General features: G+C 45.7%; 1 protein-coding gene across 1 annotated transcript in view; it reads right to left on the bottom strand.

Moving 5' to 3' along the window:
* Nucleotides 1-23,617, bottom strand: part of Tmem117 (transmembrane protein 117) — a 441,165-nt gene extending 417,548 nt beyond the window's left edge. Inside the window, exons 1-2 of the mRNA XM_075960448.1 lie at nt 23,272-23,617; nt 16,012-16,314 (exon numbers count right to left, since the gene is read on the bottom strand). Coding sequence (XP_075816563.1) covers nt 16,012-16,288 — 277 coding nt within the window. The 5' untranslated portion in view covers nt 16,289-16,314; nt 23,272-23,617. The remainder of the gene's footprint in view (nt 1-16,011; nt 16,315-23,271) is intronic.
* Nucleotides 23,618-23,817: the final 200 nt, after the last annotated feature.

The raw sequence follows: 23,817 nt of genomic DNA, 5'->3' as shown, positions 1-23,817 counted from the left end.
TTCTAAATAATCCCTGTGTGTACACAGCACTTGATAAATACGACAGCACATCCCTTGCTAAGCTACTAAGCCTAGAAAAGTGAGATCCTCTTGATATTTAAATTCTGGGGTAGCACTCTGAGAACTCAAGAGAGATGCAGTTCTAGGTGGAAACTGTTACCTCTAATTATCCTTTTAGGACGTTCAACTACTCTGTCTGAAGCCCCTTCTGTCTTCCCTGGCCCTCATGCCTACTGAGCATCCCTTTTCCAAAGTGCTGTCTCCTGTGGCAACTCTGATGCAGGTCCCTGCTAACCTCCTCTCTGACTATTTCCTACCCTTTAAACTCTGGCTTGTAATCTTTATTTCATGACATCTCCGTTTGCCATTAAACACTCATTTCCACCATCTTTTCTTATCTTTCTCTCTTTGCCAAGAAAAAAAAGGGGGGAAATAATAATCATTGCCTTTACAGAAATTTCATAATATTATTTAAGGTACTGAGAATTCAAATACTAGCTACATGGTATATTTTTCTTTTAAAAAAAAGGTAAGATATAATATCTGAGGCTAGAACAAGGAGCAGGGTACATTCTAGTTTCTTAGCTTTTCTAGCTTAACTTTTTTTTTTTTTTTAATTTTTTTATTGATAAAAGGAGGATAAAGAAAAGAAAAAAAAACAAATTTCCACCTCCTCCCACCAGCCTCCCATTTCCCTCCCCCTCCTCCCACTCTTCTCCCCCTCCTCCCACTCTTCTCCCCCTCCTCCCACCCGTCTCCCCTTCCCCCCACTCCTCTCCCCCTCCCTTTCCAGTCCAGAGAGGGTGCTGGCTTGGTGGGAGCCTAGCCAGTCTGGATGTTCACCTTCCTAGATATGGATGGAGGGGGGAGGATCTAGCTTAACTTTTTAAGTGGGGTAGTGTCAACAAGCCACTCAATGTCTGCCCATGCAAGGCAAGATACTGGATGTCTAAAGGAAAAATGCAGGCAGGAAAGTTTTTCCCTGCCTCCTAATACCTGCTGTGTCACTGAGCCCCACCCCTGCCAGATGCTCACACCGCCTGAGTCATAGCTTTCCTATGGTTAGAAGCACAAACGCTTACTTCATTTATTTTTAGAATGGTATCGGCGCTCATGATGATGCTCTGTGCCAGTCTGTTTCCCAGCCAGGCCTTGATCACTACAGGATCTGAGCCAAAGATGAAAAATGATGAAACTGCCAAGGTTGAGACGGGAGGCAGGTGGTTCCGAAAACAGAGGCTTCGGGATTAGTCACAACTCCGTAGAAGAATGAGTTTACCATCATTACCATTTAAGGCACACGATTATAAGATTCCTTAATTACCTCATATGCTGACCAAGCAATGAAAGAATTAAGATAGCACCTACAAGAGGCTTATATACTGTACATATTTCCCCCCATATGAACAATATCTGAAAGAATTACTAAAGACTCATGAGGGCCCCAAACTTGTGAACAGAGAAGATAACGATGCCTCAGCAAATGCTGGAAATTTTTCAACCCACCCTGTATGAAACAGTAATCAACAATCATCATCTCAGATCAATGGCAAGTCAATCCATTTCTCAAATGTTGCACAACTGACTGTAATAAGTTATATGTCTGCACTAGTCACCTTCATGCAGATGGCCAGATAGCCAAAGACTGTTGATTTCCAGCTGGAAACCCTGACACTGGTGAGAACGGCGCTGCCGAGACAAGGCAGTCCTTGTCACCTCCCATGCTCACCTAACCATGGACCGTATTCCAAAACATGGGAGACAGGCAAGGGGGTGAGTGTGACCAGGATGGATTATGCATATGCATGCATGAAACTGCCAAAGAATAAATCTACGAAGAAAGCTTGTTTTTAAAAAAGATATTAAGCCCCTGGAATATGCAAGATGATAAAAGTGTATAAAAAGACAAAAATTAGACAAATTGGAAGGGCAAATCTTATGTTAAGATGTGAAATGTAGAGGTAAAGTGGAAACCAAGTGACAGAGAATGATGTCACGGAAGAGAAACCTTTGGGGTACTGTCTGGCTGGAATGCCAGGTTGACAGGTGCTCTCTAATCTGCAGACAATGAGCGGGAAGCCCCAGGAGAGAGCCTGCACTCAGTTTACATCATAAAGAATATTCTCATTTGCCAACTAATGTCTGTCACCACTGGGGACAAACAGTTGCCAGTGTACTGTCTTACGCCTATCATAGAGTCAAGTATCTCTTGTTGCTCTCCTTCATCTCACTGTGACCTTCCAGGACACGTTTTTTGACAAGCATGACTCATAAAGCACCGAGAACTTTGTCTGGCGGCCATGTTAAATAGCGCTAAATGAATTTAAGTTTAAAGTCGTGATGGCTTCTTTCTTTAGAGGTGGACGGAAGGTATAGTCTTTAGAACCCAAGGTGGACCCACTTATCAAGGGAAACTTCCTGGGGAGATTTTAAGTTTTGGGAGTTTCTGTTGTGTTTTGTTTTACAATGAATTCAAGTGACTTTGTAAATGTATAGCTATACTGATCATTTCTTCTTTCATCAGTTTTGTTCAATTATGTCTATAAAGAAATGTGGGGGCTGGGAAAATGGTTCAGTTGGTAATGTACCTGCTTAATAGCTCAGTTGGTCACATACCTGCAAGCAAGGACAATGACCTGAGTTCAGATCCCCAGAACCCAAAAAAAAAGACTACAGTAGGTATAAGCACCGGGGTGGAGATAGCAGAAATAAGCAGATTTCTGAAGTTCGCCGGTCAGCTGCCTTAGCAAAACTGATGAGCTTCTGGCTCAGTAAGAGACTCTGCCTCAAAAATCAAAGGTGGCAAGTGCTGGGAGAAGGACACTCAATGTGGACGTCAAGCCTCCAAACGCATGCAGTACACAACCTTACAGACTCTCTGTCTGTTCTCTCTCTCTCTCTCTCTCTCTCTCTCTCTCTCTCTCTCTCTCTCTCTCACACACACACACACACACACACACATGTCTCTTTGAAGATTTTAACACAATAGCATCAGTGAACATTTCCAAAAGTTTCTGCCTGTTTAGATTTGCACTGATATTTCTCTTCAGTTCTTGATATGGATAATTTGTATTTTCTGTCCTCCTTCATGGTCAGACATTGTATCATTTCCAAATCATAGTAATCTTTTCAATACATTAGCATTTGGATCTGTTCATTTCTCAGATTGTTTTTTTTTCATTTCTGTGCTTGTTTTGATTTGGGGTTTTGAGGTCTCATCCATCCCAGACCAGCCTTGAACTAAAGGCCCTCACCACTCCAGTGCCTGGATGTAGGCAGTTCTGGAGATGGGACCCAGCGGTTTGTGCATCTGGCCAAGTCCTCCACTAACCGAGCTTTCCAGGGGCCCTGTTTCTAGTCCTATGTGCTCTCTGATTCTCAAACCTGCATTTGGCTCCGTTTGTTTTTTTTGGGGGGGGTTTTTTTTTGTTTTGTTTTTTAACTCTATTCAGAAGTAGGAATCCCTTAAGATGGAAATGAAACAAAGATTTTTTTAAAAATCTCTGTTCTTTTCAGCTGTATTTAAAATATCAAATTGCCTCTAAGTGCTGCTTCTGTTACATCACATCAATTTATATACGCCTTGATATCAAACTGACTCAAAAGCTTAGTGGCTTTCTGAGCTGGGCAAATGGCTCAGCAGTCTAAGAGCACATATTGTACTTACAGAGAGCTTGTGTTCAGCTCCCAGCACCCACAACAGGTAGCTTATAGCCCCCTATATCCCCAGCTTCAAGGAATCTGACAGCTCTCTGACTTCTGAGCCTGAGCATACTCACAGACAGCACACACACACACACACACACACACACACACACACACACACACACACCACCATACCACACCACCATACCACACCACACCTATAATAAGAATCTTAGTGGTTTTCAGGAATGACGGCTGCATTCTTTGTGCACCCTCCACTGAGGCCCTGTCAAAGGCTTTGTCCCACACCTCCACCACCCTGCCATGCAGGCACAGAGCAGAGCACCAGTCTTGAATGCTGCTGGTTACAAGGAAGACAGAAGCAATATGGATGCTCCAGAAAAGCTGCTCTGGCTTGGAAATGCCACGGGGTACCCCTGCTCTCACCTGACAAGCCAGAACACACCACAGACCAGGAACAACAACCCTACCACGTGTCAGAAATGGTGAGGCAAACATACCTAATGAATTGCGTGAGTGACTAAATTATACCCTACCAGAGTATATCACTGCTGTGTCCCCAGTACCCAGAGCTGCCCCCCACCAGACTACGTCACTGCTGTGTCCCCAGTGCCCAGAGCTGCCCCCCACCAGACTACATCACTGTTGTGTCCCCGGTGAGCTGCCATGCCAATCACTGCTGTGTCCCCGGTGCCCAGAGCTGCCCCCTACCAGACTACATCACTGTTGTGTCCCCAGTGCCCAGAGCTGTCCCCTACCAGACTACATCACTGTTGTGTCCCCAGTGCCCAGAGCTGCCCCCTACCAGACTACATCACTGTTGTGTCCCCAGTGCCCAGAGCTGTCCCCTACCAGACTACATCACTGTTGTGTCCCCGGTGCCCAGAGCTGCCATGCCAATCACTGCTGTATCCCCGGTGCCCAGAGCTGCCATGCCATGGACACAGTCCTCTAAAAACACTCCTTTTATGAATGCAGAAACATCTTCTACCGAGCCCTCCTGCAAATCTAAGGCTAGCATATGTCTAGATCTGCTAAATTATTGAATTTAGAGATCTTCCCCACCCACTGTCGACAGCTTTCTGTTTGGGCTGTCAGCTACAGTCCAGACACTAAGGAGGTATTCTGGCCTCTTAGGCTTGGCTTGCTAAGCACTGTGTTTACAAAGTGCAGTGTCGGGGACAGGATTCAGCAATGTTACAGTCGTGAAGCATGAGAACAACCTGGAAATAAAATGTAGGGTCATTTTGGGGGCCTCCGCTCACAGTCCGGTGGCTGTGGCAGTCATGGAAAGGAGCCTGGGAAGAGCCCTGGCACCATCTACAGCCTCCTCCTCATGCGGCCAGAACATCTGGTCATGCCGAGAAAGGCTTTTCTTTCTCTGTGTGGGAATCCGAGAGTCACAGCTTTGAAGGACAATTGTGACTGTCCCCATCTGCTGCCTCCAGTACCTCCCCTGCTCCCAGTCCCCACACAAAGCAACCCTGTGTCCATGGGCCAGGCACAAAGAAGGGACACTCCCAGAAACATTTAACCCACGCAGCATCCTAGACTTGGAAATGGAGACAGAAGAAGGACAAGTTCAAGGCCAACCTGGGCTTCATAATATAAATAAAATTGAGTCTTAAAAAAAAATGAAGCCAAAAGCTTTATTGCCCAAAGGAAGGAGGAGAACATCGTCAGCCCCACCATAAAGAAGGCCAGGCTGTAGAGTTCCTAGGAAGGAAGGAATCCTAGACGGGAAGCATTGATTGAATCCCTCTCGTGGTGTCTCTCAAATACGCTTCTGAATACATTACATTTCGATTAACAAGCAAAAAATTATAGGCAAGCTTATTTGTTTTTTAGTGATCTCCTTTCGCTTCCTGGGGGAAAAAAAGATTTTGCAAATGAATTCCCCCAGGCTTACAGTCCCACTTCCCCTACTTCCGCTATCCCTGGGCTGGTTCTGCACTAGCCTGTGACCTCTGCTGCTTACCAAGTACTCCAGACTCATCCAGCCTGTGGCTTCTGTGCTTGGCCCACGCCCTTCATCCGATGTGTTCTCCCAGAAAGACACCCAGGTGGCTGCTTCATCTTCTTCAGGTCTTATTCAAATGCCATCTTAGTAAAGAGAGAATTCTGCCATTCCCTGCTCCATGCCCCATTTCCTGCTTCCTGGGTTGCCACAGCATTTTCTGTACTCTGACTTACAGAGGATGGCTTATCTATCTGTCTGTCTTTTCTCACTATGATACAGACTCAACACAAACAGAGCCTAGATTTCGTTCTTCAGTATGAGAGCCCCCAAATGTAGAAGATGGCCTGTGTTGGTTGGATGATAGACATCAAGCCTGTATTGAAGGTTCGTGACCTTGGCAAATCAGTTGAGACAAATGGATAGGCATGGCTCGGAGCAAGCAAATTCAGGCAAACAGGAAGCTTCAAAAAGAACTGGAGCATTGATGCCCTTACAGCTCAGCATACGTGTCTGAAATACACCCGCCTTTTCGTAGTCTCTCCTGGTATTACAATAACCCAAAGTAAACGTTCATCTTTCTAGCAAATTTGGAGAACAAAGAAGGAGGATCAAGGGAGAAGTCAAGCTTCAGTGTTAGAAATAGATCATTGCAGCAGCTGTTCAATCTATGACAGGGATGGGCTCCGAGAACATGTGACCTTCAGTGAAGCTGTTACTTTGTTTAAAGCAGGAGACAGGCTGGGTAGTTGTCTTAGCTGGGTTTTCCTCACTCACTCTCTGCCTCCATCCTCACTGGCGCTGCTTCTGGAAGGAGCTCAGACATTGAGTCCAGGCGCTGGCCCACCTGTAGCACCTTGCTGCCTCACGGCCATTTACCTTTCCTCCAAACCGCTGGGATTTTTGTCATCCTTGAGATTAAAGACTCTTAATTTTTTCCTTGATTTCAATTTTAGCTTTTCTCCAGAATAAGCACATAGCATTCTCTATTTAGATTTTAAGACAAGAAGGGATACGTTCCGCGTTTCCTGCTGTTTTCAGGTTACTTTAAGATCTTGAACACGGTCTTCGAGACCCTCCATAACTGTGGTTTGTTTTCCTTTTTCCTATTTTATTTATTATGTTAAGGTACTTGTTTGGTTTCTAATGACAGAGAGAAAGAAAAGGTGTGGATTTGGGTGGGCATGGAGCTGGGGAGATTCTGGGAAAAGCTGGGGGAGGGGAATATATTGTATGAACTATTTTCAATTTAAAAAAAATAAAGAACTTCCATAATTTTCCTTGAAGCTTCCATTACTTGCTTCCCATTTAACTGAAGCTGCTGATGCAGGAACGTCACACATTACTGCAGACTAGCTGGCCCCTTCCTCCTCCACAGCACATGGTCACCAGCCTGGCTTGGCCCCCTTTCCACTGTAAGAGACTTTCTGCTGGTGTCGTTCACACCCTGAGACTTTTCATCCTCCATTCCTGTCAGGGCCCAGTGGAGAAAGGTGTAACAAGGATGCTCTGGCCAAACTCATTCATCCCGAGAGTCCATAGCTCCCAGCAACCCATGCTGCATTACAAAACCTCCTTCGCCCATTCTTGATGAGAACAACGTCTCCAAGTTTCAAACTGGATGGCCCCCTCCACTTCTCGGCAGTTATCGCGCGCTGGCATCGCAGCGGCATTGCAGTGCCGCCGCCGTGCGTCTGTGTCCGATGGGCATCCCATAGCAGTGCCGCCACCGTGCGTCTGTGTCCGAGGCTCCTCCTAAATATACCCATGTCGTGGTTTTGTGTGCTGAGACTTCCTGTAAAGTACGGCGTCTAACACGGTCACAAACAAGTCCTGAAACATTTGTCAGGAATAATGGTGACAGAATGATGCTATGAAACAGGGAGAAACTGGGACGGCCATAAATGAAGAGGCTTAGGACATAACCTCCCCCGAACTGCTGAAGCAAGTTCAACCCTGCACTCTCAGGCCCATGTGTCCACTCTTAGCTGGCTTATCCTGGTCATGCCCTCAAGGACAACAAAGTGCAATACGTGTGCGCTAGGCAAGGGAAAAATACTGGCCCTGTCATCACATTCCTCTCAAGCTGAAGGAGCGTCTGCCGAGAATGGACTCGCTGCAGGAAGCACCTTTGGAGTTTCTCGGAGCTCCAGAGCAAAGATGGTCTCTGCCCTGAAACTGGGACCTTCCCGCCAGGTCAATCAAACAACTTCCTAAATAACCCAAAGGAAGGGCTGTCAGGTGCCAGAAAGCTCTGGGCTCGGACAATGTGGAGCAGAGCCGCGGGGAGTGGCCTGGCACGACCCACTCCTAAGTCAGACAAGGCCAGCCGCTGCCAGTTCGCCATCTGGAGTCCCTGAAAGGCTTCTGTCTGGAAATCAGATTTGAGTTTGGGTTCTAACTTTGCTGCTGGCTATTGTGATGACCTTGGAGCCGGGGAAATGAACCTTGTGTGTTTCTGTGTATCCATCAACAATAATACTGGATCACGCTCATTAGCACCCACATCAAAACCACAGGAGGGCCTCTCCCGCCACCCACACCCATAACCTGATATTCACGGTCAGGAGCAGGCAGGTCCTGCTATTCTGTGGACCTCTATTCTGATCCTGGAAGCCCCTGCATCTTGTGATGGCTTTTCTTTGTCCCCTTCTATCCAGAACTTCTCGTACCAACATAGCCCCTTGTGAGAGCTTTATCCCACATCCTCCTGCTCACCACCCACCTAGCAAATTTCCCTATGAAGGGACCAAGACCGCCCATTGTTGTCTCGGCTCACACCCTTGTCAGTCCACAGCACCCCTTAAGTAGCATACTATTTTAACTCCATGAAAGTATCTTTCAGACTGAGTCTAATTACAGCAGTGAGAGAGGGGAAGGGAGGAAAAGAAAAGCAGGCCAGGAAAAGAAAAAAAAGGCAGTATTTGCTCAAATAACACCCCTGCTTCAGTCAGGAATAATTACCCTATGTTGGAAAAACAAGCAATGTACAAATTCTAAATAATCCAATAAGCAAGCTCTCTTAGCTGCCAGCTTTGCCACTTGCTGCCACAGGAGCTGCCAATTTCTACCCTGGCCAGGTCCACCTCACTCAGAGTGTGCTGGTTTTCCTCTTACTGGGTATATGAGTCCAGCTGTCTGCTGCCATTCCATTTGACAGCTGTCTCCATAAGGATCGCAAGGCATTACCTTCCCCGAGGGAAGGAGGAGTAGGAGGAAAAAATCAACATGGGAAGAAAGAGTCCCTTGACCATGAATGACTCATCTCGACCAACCTAGAGAACCTTCCTGGTTAATAGTTGCTGAATTACAATACTCTACCTGAGAATTAAGTCCTTGAAACACCTTTGTACTGAGTTTGTAATCTCTCCCCTACAGGAACTGGAGCGCAGCAGATTCTGCCCTGAAGGCTGCAGCTGATTGCTTTTTAGTGCTAAAGGATGGGCCTCCAGACTGTAAGCTAATGAAGCCCCTCACAGGCAGGTGGGAGGGCACAGTTATGGGATTTCCGGCCTTACCCACTCTTCCTGCCACAGGAGAGAAAGAGCATTACAGTCATGGGCAGTTCTGTGAAGGGCTCCACACCTCAATGACCCTTTGTGCAACACTGAGCATCAAACTCAGGGCCACACACAGGCAGGGAAAGTGCTCTACCACAGACACCTGAGCCTACCCTCAACAGCTCACACACACACACACACACACACACACACACACACACACACCAAATTCCCCCATAAAGAACATTCTGTTAATTTTTTTTAACGGGCCAATTATTTTTCAGTTTGCTTCCCCTAGCCTGTTTCATACATCTACATATCTATACATTCGAGCTTTGCTTTGCTTCTCCCAGAAGGACGTGCCAAGCTTGGCAATCCAGTCTTTAGGCATCTCTGGCCCTGAAAGTACTTTCTCTGTAGATTGGAACTGAGTATTGACAATTCAAGCACTTTCAGAAATGAAGATATTAATGCTTGGGATAGATTTGTTGAGCATGAGGCGGTGATATCTTTATAGAACTGTTGTCTCCAGTGTCAAGTACTTAATAATACTGAAAGGACAAAGTTGAAAGCTCTGAACAGTGTAAGCATCACTTGCAGATCTGTAGATGAGATAGATATGGACATAAGAGTTCCTCATCATCTTGATCATACACTGAAAACCACCAACTGTTTATTTTTCTGCTGAGCAGTTATGAATATATTTTCCTACATGCATGCTAAGTACTATGATACATCTAAGGGCCATTCATCACAAGCAATAATGAATTTATTATTCATGTATTATCAGTGAGCTGTTTGGATCTCAAATTAACGCAAAGAATTCAACCCACACCCATATCACTATATTGAAATAATGTTTTTTCCAAATTACTTGATTTTTCATAGTTTAATAATTCCATATCACCATGACTACTTTGCCCACATTTTCTAGAATGCATGTCTTTTCTATTTTAAAGTAAAACCAAAGACCTAGTTAAAAATACAAATTACAGTATTCAAAGCAGACTTACAACTATGCAGTAGAGACAAGCAGACAGTCAGCATCCTTAAATTCCTTAACTGACGAAACATTGTTGCGACTCTCTCTTGATTGTCTTGAATTACAATAACATAAGATAAAGACTGGAATTACTCTTCTAAAGCCACATGATATAGTGAAATTACTCCCCTCAAAAAACAAACACTTTCTGTTTACAAATAAAACAATGAAAAGCACAGAGAAAACAATAGAAGGCCGTTGATAGTTTGCATAACATAATCATAAGACTGCTAGGGCCATCTAGTTCCGGTTCTCTTTAGGGGTCTGGAAACCAGCCCTCGGTTGTCACAACCCTTTAAAAAAATAATTATGATGTTTTTAATAAAGCTTAGGTATCTTGAGGGAAACGAAGAGGCGAAGAATGAAGATTCTCAACTGTAGCCAAACAGAGACCCACAGTCCAGGGTCCTCAACTCTGAAACACCAGGCCCATGTTTATACCAATATGTCAGCAAGAGCTTTTAGTGGCAAACTAACCCCAACTCCCACAAGGGCTGTTTTTAGCCCTTACTTCCCTTCGCCACATGCTACCTGCAGAAACAGATGTCCAGCTGCTATTCACACTCTCGAGTCTGAGAGTGCGGTATTTAGCTGGGTGACCTGCTGAACATAGGAGCATGCACTGTATTTTAAGGAATGAATCTGCCCTCATGGTTTGGGAGGAGAGAAATGGCCCAGGTGAAGCCTAGTGATACATGATGCAGAACTCTTCAAGACACATGGACACTGCCTGTAGCTCCTCAGGAAGCAGAACTTTCTCTCTCCTCCTTCGGCCCCAAAACAATCAGACTGCTGGGCATCCCACCCAGTCTGCCCTAGCTACCTCCAGTCTCACCCTGACACTCACACCTCAGGTTCCATCAGCTCTGGAAGTTTCAAATTCTCCTCTTCATATCCTGCTTGATTTCCCATTGCTCCATTCCATACTGCACAGTGGCCTGAACACTCTCACCCTGGCTAGTGGGACCTCTTTAACTCCCAGGCCTCCCCTTTATAACCCCCCTCAGATTCTGTCTCATCAACTCCCTCAGTAACTAGCCACTTTTTCATAGTTTCTTCAGACTTTCTCAAAAGTCAAAGAACATTAGTCTAAAGTCACAACACTAGCATTTAAAGACAAAAGAACTTAAGAGCCAACCAATCTTTGCACTGTCTCTCCGACTCTTTCTTAGAACAAGCCTTTCACAGCCTCATTCCAGACAAGCCTTTCTCCTCTTACCATTACCACGCCCAAACTTAAAAACCCGAATCATCCTTTTCTCTTTCGCTGACACCACCATTTACCCCGTGTCCTGACCTCTGTATTTCTTTGGTTCTTCTTTATTCAGATCCTTGATTCATTGGTTCACGAGGGTGGAGGGAGCAGAAATGAGGAACGGGGTTCTGAAGGCTGTTGATGTGATGGAGATAGCCCTCCAGAATATAACTTCAGTCAATCGAATCAACTTTATTCCAGAGTATAGGAGATATATAGGATTGGGCAATCTAGGGGGAATTCTAATTTGCATTAAATGACATGTTCCTATCGTAAGATTCACATGTGGCAGCAGGGTCCCATAGCAAAGCCCCTAGCGAGTCTTAGTTACCCTATGCAGTGCGTACAACAGCAGGGGGAAGGCTTCTAGCAGGAACCTGTGCCAAGGGTCATGCTAGAGATAAATCAGGCAGCGAGGCTTGCACACAGCTTTAAGATAAGGTCAGTCCTCCAGGCCCAGAGACAGTCTCCAGAGAGAGCGGGTAACGAGCAGGAAGTCTCGCTGGGGAAGGAATCCCTCATGTTGCTGAGCTTTGGAGAGAGCTGCCAGACCATAATAGACATCAAGGCCTACTAACACACTTCTTCCTAAGCCCACTCTTGCTTTAGACTCAGCTGAGAGCCCACTAGGTTAGGCAAGCTTCCTTTCACCTTGCTAGCCCACTTTGACCTCCCCTCTTAAATTCCCAGAGCACTTGGTGTAGACTATTCATTTGATACTTGATATGCATTCCCTTTTATTATCAGAGTATTTAATTTTTCATGTCTATGTACCTTGTCTCTTTAACCAGATTTTAAATTCCCTATCTCATATTTTATGGATGAACAAACGAATACCTTTCTATAGTTTCCAATGAAAAGGCGACATCAGCAAAATCAATATAGGAAAGATGAAGAAATCTTTATCCGGTCCTTTAAATTTATTGAATGCTGTGTGTCGAGCACATTAGATCTTCCTCCCTTTCCTTAACCCCAACCTCCTGACGCATAAACTAGTGCACATGTTGTTGGGAATCACTTCCATTTATATTTAGAATAAAAATTATTTATTTAATGAACTTAAGTTCTCTTTTTATATAAATATCACAAGCAGAATTTCTCTATCCATGGGTAGAAAATCATGCCAGAACATATTATTTGAATGCATATTATATATGCAAGACTCATCCAAGCAAACAGAAAAGAGAAACCCCAGAGAGTGCAAACCGATGGTTCAACTGAGCTCCCTTCTGATATGTCTTTATACGACAACCAGCAAGAGTTAATCTTGAAACTGAAGAAATTCCTTTGAATGTACTCCTCAGTCACCTGCCCCTACTAGGATGGTGAATCAGGCCTGCAATCCCAGCTCTTGGGGAGCTGAGAGTTCAAGGCCACCGTGGGCCACAAGCAAGATCCCAAAACACAAAAAGCATGCTGGGTCTACATAGCAGTAAAACTGCAATTGTAATATTGTATCTCTATAGCTGTAAAACTGCAAGAGCAACATTGCAGCTCACACATAGATGGGTAACCACTGAACATGTTACAGAGGTGCTCATTGTATCACTCCAGTTCCACATTTGTATATAAATTAATAGTATCCTGTTGTTCTTTGGAAGTTCCCTAAGTGGAGATAATAAAGCATCTGAGAGACTTACAATGAACTGGAGGGGACATGGAATTTTATTTAATATCTACCGTCTGGCATATTATTAGAGAATCACAAAAGTTGAGATTGCTGCCCTGATGGCGTGAAATTATTCTGATCATTTCATAAACCACCCTGGTATTTCCGTAGCACAAAGTTCTGTGCTTGTCATGTAGCTTTAGGTCCCTCAATACATCATCAACATCACTGTCGTGGGCTTGTGGCCTCACATCATTAAAGGCTTAAATATAGCTTTTTAGAAATGAATTATGTATAAAGGCTACCTATCTGGGAACCAAGACGGAAACCTTTATCACTTGTCAAGCCAATAAGAACATTTGTGCTTGCATCAAATCTTGGATGCTTTCCCACAATGCTGCAGGCTATCAGTTGAGGGCATCCTGCCACACTGCTTTGCAGCAAGTAGTCTCCTGTGGAGAACAGACAACTGTAATAATGCCGGACGGCTTTAGAAGACAACCCGAATGCGCTGATATCTCAACTGGGATATCACCTGGGACTCGAAGGGGGAAAGAAGTAATCTGAAACATGGGCCCAAGTGACACAGGAGGGCTATGAAAAGGGACAGTGAAGGAATCCTGTAGGAAATCATACAGCCAATATTCTTTAAGTTAACCGCCCACTGGGGCGAGGCTTTTTATACTATTTATGCCGATTAAAAGCATGCAACGGCTCTCTTATCTGACTCCTGGATTCGGTTTCTGTTCTCTGTTCCAGCAGAGGATTCTGATTTGTGAGTCTACCCCTAAATAAATAACCGTCTATTATTCTCAGTTTTGAACTAGTGTGGGATTTCTTTTAAGCGTCCTTCTTGAAAGGAGGCAGCGGTTTGAGCGTAACACAGTGTGCACCATGGAAAGGCAAGAGTCAGGCTGTAGTAATCATCAAGAGCTCGGCCATCAATCCAGAGAACTTGGATTCCATCCTGTAGATGGTAGGGATCACTTAGCAATACGGTAAAGTCACTCTGTAGTCCACAATGACCCAGAAGAAAAGAGAATGGCTAGAAGGAAAGATTTAGACTTTGTGAGCCAAGGAGGAAGAGAGATGAAAAGAGACAGAGAACACAGGTTTTGAGTTCATCAGGAAGCTCAACCCGGAGTTCGTTCACCTCACTCATGAAACTGGCAGACTAGGGATTCCTTCTCTAAGACGCATCATTTCAGAGACTGTGAGCAAAGGGAAGAAAAAGTAACTGTCAAACTCAAGTACTAAAACTGACTTGAAAATATTTCCCATTGTAAGCAGAAAAGCTGAGGAGCACTTTTGCGTTATTTTAAAATAGTTCACACTCAGTAAACCACTTGAAATCTGAGTGCCTTTTCCACAGCCCAGCTACTTATATTAACAGGAGAGTTGACATGCAAGGCACGAGTGAAATCTGGTTCTAGTATAAGAGACGGAATTTATAAGAGAAGAACGTGGCAAAATGTAGCCACTTCAAAGTCAAATCGCCTCCCCTCATTACTAGGCCATTATTTTAACTAGACGGTTCTCAGCCGTCCTTTCATAGATTCAGATGCTTTCCTCCAGCCTTAATAGTCTGGCCTATTTGCCATAACTACCGCATTTTTTAAAGTTCCCCAAATAGCTTACAAACACCTGTAACTATTACTTGTAAGGAAACCTACTGGCTTTTCTCTCCAGAACTCGCTACCCATTTCTGCAACGGAGACTTTCACGTTCACCACCCACTCTTAGCTGCTTCTACACATGCACTAACCACACATAGCGCCATGCTTGTTCCATATTTGATGGGAAAGCCAACTAACACTATGCTCCGATGTATCCTCTGTGTCAATGACCTATCCCTCCTGACCGGCGTCTGTAACCCGAAAGACCACACCCTAGAGATCTCCACTAAAGAATGACTGTCATTCAACCACACCTACACATCTTCTCCCTTTTATTACTTCCATTTCACTTGAGCTCTGGAATGCTAGGTTTTCGCCTAAATCTCTGAGCTCTCTCAGGCTCCTTGCAGACTGTTAGCTGCCTTCCTGTCCAGCCAGATCCCCCTTACCAGTATTTATTTGCGGTATACAAGTCTGAGCAATCTCCACCAGATTTCCAAACCCATGTTCTGGGGACTATGCTGGACAATTCAGATTGGCACCATTCCCACTTGTAAGTGGTTATCCCTGGAGACTCTCTGTGATAATCAGCAGCCTGTCCATCCACCCATCCCTAACCCATTGACCTCCCTTTACCCAATGTTCCAAGCCTGGACCATGTGCCTTAAAATCCCTTTATTTTAATCATCCAAACACCTTTATTTTTGTTCTTCATAGTAAAGCAAGGGTTGTCAATGGCGAGATGCTCTTCTCGTTACTTAACCACCTCAGATACACCTACTTCAGCCTCGTCTTCCCTCGGGCCTGCATCTAAGGAATAGGGTCTCTGCTTCTGTCCTCTGTAAAACTATGATTTCGTCCCATATCCTAATCCCAAGACTAAAGAGACCTTCAGAAATGTAGTCATATTTATTTGTTCTATCAAGGTGTTCCGTCTAAATCACTCCCAAATTCCCCACCTCTGTTGTTATCATTTCCAAGTACAATACTCTTTCATTGCTATCCTGCTGAGTATAATATGCATTTATTAAAGTCTCTTAGTGATGAGCAAGCCGCAGCTCTCACATCGGATTTCATCCCCCCAGCATACCAACTCATCAAGTACTGCACAATTATCTGTTTACCTCCCTCCTACAGAAGGAAAGTATTCACGTGAGCAGAGGCTTTGCCTATACATGCTCTAGCCTAGTGTGTGGTGTGTGATAAGTGAGTATCCGCTGGATAAATATCCTACTCTTGACCATCATCAATCAGATCAGCAGTGGGAACCATACCCCACTGGGTCAAAGTCCGTTTCTTCCCTAGAGCAGAGACCAGCAAGGCAAGAGCGAGCAGCGTGGCGATCCACGGTACTTACGGTACTTACCAAAGAGGCGCTGATGGAACAGAAACTTGCCAGCGATTAGTCCTATGAGAATGGCCAGTAGCCATAGAAGCACCTTCAAAATCCTCCAGCCAACTCCTCTAGGGTATTTATTTGTGACGAACGAAAAACAGTTTCCAACAACAATAACATTGGCTTCTGTCTGGCTGTGAGAAACGGGGTCCTCAGCGAATATCAAGAAGTTGAAGAAGATGACCAGGTAAGCCACAATCATGCGAGACCAAGGATGCTGGAAATAGTAGCGGAAGTCTTTACCCATCCTTCAAGCCTTCGATGCCGCTTGTCCTGCACGAGGAAAGATACAAGGTTAAAGCGGGAACACAAGCCATCTCTCTCTGTTGTTACCCGTTCAGACCTGTAACAGCTCTACAGGAAGATGTGTGGGAAAAAAACACCTGTTCCTGCTGAGGCGGCAGGACCTGGGTAGAAGAACGTCAGCTCTGCCCTCACCCTCCCATCTATTCTTATCTCCTAGCACTGGAGGACTTGCAGACAGACAGACAATCGTTTAAAGAGGGGAGAGAAAGAGACAAAAGAGGGAAGAACCCTGCCTAAAACTGGTGGCACACACCTGTTGATCATAACACTTAGGAGGTAAAGGTGGAAGTAGTAAGTTTGAGGCCAGCCTGGTCTCCATGAGACGTTTTTATAAAGTGAGATAATGACCAAGATGACATAGAGGGGGCATAGAGCACAAAGTCTGCATGACGCTTTTAGACATGCTATCTTAGGATAATCTTACAACCCGAAGAAAGCTGAACACACACACACACACACACATTACAAACACTTTGCCCAAGTCCCTCTCCTCCCAGCAGTAATTAAGTAATTTGATGGATATGGGATATAGTTTCAAATCTTTTTCTAGACATTGTCAAATGGGAATATGGGCAGAAAATTTCCTACAAAAAACCTTTACAGTCTGGTTAGATCATTTGAAAAAAAAAAAGGTTTTAACATAGCTAAGTCTATACGAAGCATTTTCCTGGGGGTAGGCAGAGCCAGACCACTCCACTTGTAAGGAGTGGTACAAAGAGGGAGAATTCAGAGAAAGAAATGGCCAGGTTCAAGTTGCAGGCATCATGATAAGCAGGGTAGTTCCCTGGGTGGAGACAGCTGGCTGCTCTTCCTAGGTAGCGGCAGTCAGCTGCAAAGCCACAAGGGTACCTCAAAATGACGTAATTCCCACAGCAACATCTGGGACCTGCACAGACATAGCCGAGTCTGAGAGCCAAGTCAGGCAAATGCTAGCATTAGCTATAGGCTACACAAGACCAGGCAGACTTAGGCGAGGCCTACGGAGGGAATTACAGTATAGGGGATGGTGAGCAGGGCTATGTCAGCCTATAGCTAATGCTAGTGTTCATCTGACTTGACTCTCAGACTCGGCTATACCTGTTTCTCCAACAAAAATAACTGCTTATATACTGAAAAACAAAATTAATCAAGGATATACTTTGACTTCTACCAGTTCATTTTTCTCCTTTCACAATTTTAAAAATAATTCCAAGGAGATTAAAGGGGGGGGGACCCGGAAAGTCCACACAGCTGTGTGTTAGATGTCTGCTTGTGTCATTAGTATGTCTGGGGTCATAACAACCCTTGAATGCTGTTACAGAAATCTGTAATATATCCTACTATTCCCGTGGGGAAGGAAGGACGGGTGTAAATGAGACTCCTTCACAGATCCTGAACACTTGGAGAAGGCAGGGGTGGGGCACTGATAACGGTTTCCATTTATTCCTGACAGAAAGTATAAGAAAGACACACAAGCCTGAAGTGATTCAAAGTCAGTGAAAGAACTGAGAATGGACTCCAAGGCCCCCAATCCTGTCCTCTACTCCCGGCTCATGAAGGTCAATTAAAGCCATAATCTAAGTTAATAAAGATTTGTTACAACTGCTTGAGAAAAGCGGTGTTAGCATGCATACGGACTGGCCATACAATTCACCCATAGTCCTGCATCTTCAGTTCACAAGCCTGCCAAGCAATGTCAAGTCCCAGAAGATCATCATCAACATTGAGAAATTCCTGTTCCCAGGGTCTGCAGTCCAGATGTCTTAAGACTAGTGATTTGCCCATGAGGTGAGCTCTAAAATAGGTGTGGTCACACCAGAGGGCAAAGCAAACCGTAAAGAACAAAAGAGAACAGCAGGCATGGTCGTAGCAGTTGACACAGGAATTGGCCCACTGTTAACAAAATTTCATGCAAAGACCCTGGAAGTGTCCAGAAACCAGCACCATAGAGCAGTTCTCCAAAACTCACCCCAGTGACCCCAGGGCTTAACTCGTACATGCCTGGCGACAGAGACACACAGACACGGGTGTCATTTAAATCTATCTTCTAGGCGACTAGGCTCCTCTCTACCAGTGATGATTCTGGTGAGGCTGCCATGGCTACCTGCCCCCTCACAGCAGGTACACAGGCCTAGGGTGGGGGATAGGAACCCAGAGAATAAACACAAACCCTGGACTCCTTTTTAAAAATGAAATACCCTGATTTGCATGGCTGTTTTTTTTTTAACTTCAGAATCTTGCTTTGTGGGAAATATAATGTCCACACGCCGGAGTTAAACGAGCACATTCAAAAAATTTTTGGAGACAGCTGCTGCTACCCAGCACTTACACTATTTTGGGAGACAGAACTATGGTGCTGAGCAGGAGCCCTCTGCCAGTGCATGATCTCAGCTAATCCCAAGCGATGATCCGGATGCTCCTGTCATGTTACAGACAAGGAAATGAAAACTCGGAGCACTTGCCACCCGTTAATTCACAGACCCCCCCCTCCAAAAAAAAAGTCGCAATTGTAACGCCCAGGCCTCGCTTGACCATTCTCATTTGCCAGTGCTGGAGGTCGGTCTTACCAAAGCTCTTTCCGCGATGCTTTCAGCTGACTCACTATCTCGGCAGAATGAAGCAAGACCCTGACACTGATCCTCTGGTCTTTCTGGAAGAACACTAGGATGGATTTATTGTTTCCTTATATCCAGAAGTTAAAGTGCTATTTTTCACGGGAGCCCATAACTCAAACACTCACAAGTTAGCTTGGGTATCTTTGCCCATCCTTATTCTGTGAGTCTAGACACAAGGAATGCCAAGTTGGTCTAGTCATTGTGACCTGGCTTTCCAGTGCTTTAGACGTCCCATATGATCCAGAGGGCCAAACCCAAAACTGTTTCCACCTCTGCAGTTCATTTTAAGCCCTTCAGGGACCATAGGTTTTTTTGTTGACCCTGCCACTAAGAATCCGAGATTGAGGTTCTCTAACGGACATGCACTAGACACAGAGTTTGCAAACATATCTCTTGTTTCTTAAAAATCCCAACCCCATTGCTGTATGTGGGAATGCCTTTATCTTTACGCTTAGCAGTTCCTAGTGAAACCATCCGCTTATATGTTTATCTTCTTCCCTCGCTCCCCCTCAGAGAGATCATCAGGGGCCACTTCCTTCCAGGCAGTGCAGAGTGCTGACACCATAGTGGGCAATCGATAGATGCCTACTGAATAAACTCAGTAGACACTCGGAAACAGAAGAGCTCACCTTGTCTAAGAAGGCTCAGAATGACAGAGCCATGTGACGGTCAGCATCTGCTAAAGAAAAGATAAAAGGCAGGCATCCAACCCTAAGCCTGCAACAATGGCACTGACAGCCACCCATGGCCCATGCCACCAGTGCATGGCTCTGCGTTATCATCACTGTCTCAAAGCGCTCACATTTACTGAGTACTCACTGGATGCCAGACTCTATAGTAGTGAGCTTTACAATCATTCCTAGATGATTGACTAGCAGCCCAGTGAAGAAGACACTCTCATTTTCCTATTTCACAAACACTGATGCTGGAACGGAGACAGATTAGTAGCTTCTGCAGAACAGCAATGCTGGTCAGAGGTGTGATTCAAATGTGAGCCACCCAGGACCAATGCTATACACTGTGTTTTCCCTCTGCATGTGTGTTAGGAAGTTTCCTAAAGGATCCTCAATACTTCTAGGATGATGAGTCTATTGTTACTAGGCAACACGACTCTTGATAGTAAGCTCAGAAAGAACCAAGGGCCTTGGGATTAATTTTTGTCCCCTGTTTTGGAGCACCAGCATAAGGAGCTGAATTGATCTGATGGTGCTTTGGAGAGACACCGCTGATGTTCAGTCTGCCTCTTGGAAGGAGAAAATTCCATGCCCCTAAATTCTCTCATGAGTAATCATAGTGAGGCAATGCCACCATAAATGCCATGGAAGTCTCTGGTTTTATACACAGCAGCTATAATGACCATGCTGGTAACTACAGGCTAAAACTGACCATTCATCAGCTGCTGTAACAGCTCCAACGCTGGATTTCTACCAGATGACCAGAATGTCACAAATTTAAAAGAAAGGCCCTCTAGATCAAGGCAGATAGATGTCAAGAAAGCGTTATTCTACAGCCACTGAGCAGCAAGCATGAGATCAAAGCCTTCCAGGATAAGTCTGACTCCATGAATGGGGAAATGAAGTCTGGCTTGATTTCCAGAATAGCACTTACCTACCGGTCATTGGTTCACCATCTACCACTCTCAGACGGGCATGTGCTAAAGTTACCTGTACACGGTAAGTACTAAATAAACATTGACGGAAGGGTGGATGGATGGATGGATGGATGGATGGATGGATGGGTGATAGATGGCTAACAAAATAACTCTGGGTGACAGAAATATACTGAGTTCCCATTTCAGAGAGAGTGGACCATGGATCGGAAGGTTACTACTGATAAGGGCCCTGTTTTCAGGCATCTGATACTTTCTTTGTAAGGGACAAATATTAAACCCTTAAGGAGACAGTATTTTAAAAACTAATAGAGAAAAGGTTGAGAGGAGGCATTGAAGGCCCCAGAGAAAGGGGTCCAGACATAGTGTGCTTCAGGAAGCGCAGAGCTTCTAAGAAGCCGGTCTGTGGAGGACAAGACAAGGCCGGGAAGTAAGCTCAGGCAGAAGAAGCAGGGGAGCTTATGGCATCAGCAGGCCCGCCATGTCTGATCTTCTGAACACTCTGCAGGAGGGCAAGGGGAAGAAGCAGGGCAGCGAAGAGAAGACAACTGCCAGGAAGGAGACGGGTCGAAGTATAGGCAGTTTACAAAGCTCAGCTTCTGGACCCATAAAAGGAAGCAGTGAGATTTACTGATGGAGAGGATGTGAGGAGGGATGGGCTAGGCAAAAATCTAGAATGAAACTGCCACGTCCTGGGCTGGAAAACATACTTCCGGAGGAGAACAGAACTTCAGGGGATACAAAAAATACAATATCTTTTGAGTGATTTGTATGTGTTAGGCTCCTGGAAAGCACTCCTCACATACTATGTCAATTATTCTTTACACTGAACTATCTAGTAAGGACACAGAGATCCAATGGGGCACAATCTGCCCAAGGTCACGGAGATGCCAACTGGCACACACAGGAATACCTGCTTCTGCGTAGCCTAGCAGCAGATGTCCTAACTATGCATCAGCACCATGTTCCCGGCTATGAAGGAAAGAGAGAGAGAGGTCCCCAGTGAGGACTAGAACCTGTTAATCACACAACTCTCTCTGATGGTGAACAGATGAATAAACGGACATGATTGAGGGATAACACAAGCATTGTGGGGAGAAAAAGAGGATTCCTTTGTAGGGAAAGTTGACTGTCCTGGAACATCCAAATCCACAAATGGAGAAATGAAAGAAAAGTGGATGAACCAAATCAATATGTATTTCCTGGATTGGAGCTAGGTAAGGATAGGCCTCAAGATAAGCATAGGCCTTTATCTCAAGTTGAAAGGAAGTAGAGAAGTATTTGACGGGCTGAGGGGCACAGGGTGGAGGCAATCAATCATTCACTATCAGGGTCCTGGCTTCCATCTTTACCGCCTCCAAAACAAACAAACAAACAAAGCACAGCTACAGGAGAAGAGAAAGTACTTACTGTAGGTTTTACAATGCAAGCACCAATCACAAAAGTACAGTTGGGGTTTTTGTTTCCAGTCCAGTCCAAAGACCACATAGCCTTTTAACTAAAGCACAACCTTCTAAAGCAATCAATACAACCACCTAAGTGGCTCTGCAGAGGGACAGAGATGGTATCTGTGGGTACCCAGCTAAGTGACAGGACCACATCCATAAGTCACATCCTTTCTCTTCACGTTGTATCAAACTTTAGTAATTTTCCTCCTGTGTTTTTATCCCCGCAGTCCCTGAAACGGCAATCAAAACAAGATTTTAACCCAGAAGCCAAAAACAAAGTTGGTTTGAAGGTCTTCCAGAAAGACAACTTCCCAATGAAATGGCAAACTGGGGGTGTGCCCTATCACCTTATCAAGGGTAGACAACGATGACCATGGACCCTTTAAAGAGGCATAGACTGCCCTTCCGGTGGCATTTATAAAACAACAATATTTAATGGGTTAAAGTTCATTCACGCATGGCGTTATCTTTTAAATGACTGGCAGTTGAAAGCAAATTAAGTAAGACTCATGGGTACCGGATTGTTGATCACAAGAATTAGATGGAGAGTGTGTGGGAGGGAAGTGATAAACGTCTGAGTCAAAATCCCCAATCGCTCTTAAACTACGAAGACAGAGGGGATAGGAAGAATACTATATCCATCATTTAAAAAAAAAATGAACACAGCAGAAATAGTTTACACAGAGATTTTACCACTATATTAAGTAAATTAGAACTTGTTTCAGAAAATAAATCAAACCATAAAAGCTTTCTAGACTGTGGTGAGGGCACCTCATATCTTACATACTTCAACTCACTTTTTTTATATCCACGCACTAATATCAAGGTAAGCATCACACACACACACACACACACACACACACACACACACACACGGATGTTCCACAGAGAGATGAATGAACCATAGCAGCCAAGATGCTCTCTCCCCGGTCAAAGATACTTGCGGGCCTGTGGTATTTTTCAAAATAGAAATGGAAAACTAGTTTTTGATCCAGTCACGACGGAGTTCGCAAACACACAGGCCTCTCTATTTTCTTCCCCAAAGGACACCTAGGAAGTGCAACCTGTTCCTTTAGTCAGCAGCCAGGGGCTCGGGTCCCTGCGCCCCGGAATCGGTGGAGCGGGAAAGTTCCGGCTGCCCGCGGCCCCTCCCCTGCAGCCCGGACTGTCTCGGTCCCCGCCGGGCGCCCGCACCCCTGCCCGCTGAGCTGCGGGGCTCCGGCCTGCGCGCCCGGGGCTGTGGGCCGAAGGGTGCTGCGGGCCGCGTACTCACCGGAGGGCGCGCGGCTCGGCCACCGCTGCGGACGCAGGACGAGCGAGCGGCGACACGGCCGGGCCGCGGCGCGCTGCTGTCACCCGGCTATAAATACCGCGGCCCACGCCGCCGCCTACGCCGGGCGCCCTCGCCGCTCCCGCCGCGCCGCAGAGTCGGCCCCGGACCGCGCCGGGCACATGCCGCCCCGCCCGCCCTCCCGCCGCGCCTCTGCGGAGCCGGACCCGGCAGGGCAGGGCAGGGCTGGGCAGGGACGCTACCGCGGCCTAGGGAGAGCACCCGGCCTCGGCCTGCGGGAACCGCAGCAGCTGCACCCTGCGGGGAACCTGCGCGGCGGCGACAGCGAGGACCGCTAACTTTCTCAGGCGGCCTCTCGGGTCACACAGCATCCCTGCTGCTGTGTCCTGATGCGAAGGAGTGGGGGTGGGGAGAGGAGCCCACAGCAGGGGCAGCGGGAGTCTCACACCTGCCTTGAGATTTCTTCTCTCTCTCTCTCTCTCTCTCTCTCTCTCTCTCTCTCTCTCTCTCTCTCTCTCTCTCTCATTT

Source organism: Microtus pennsylvanicus, chromosome 2, assembly GCF_037038515.1.
Source record: "Microtus pennsylvanicus isolate mMicPen1 chromosome 2, mMicPen1.hap1, whole genome shotgun sequence".
Classification (NCBI taxonomy): Eukaryota; Metazoa; Chordata; class Mammalia; order Rodentia; family Cricetidae; genus Microtus; species Microtus pennsylvanicus.
Note: the sequence above shows the minus strand (reverse complement) of the source record. Positions and strands in the feature narration are given on the sequence as shown.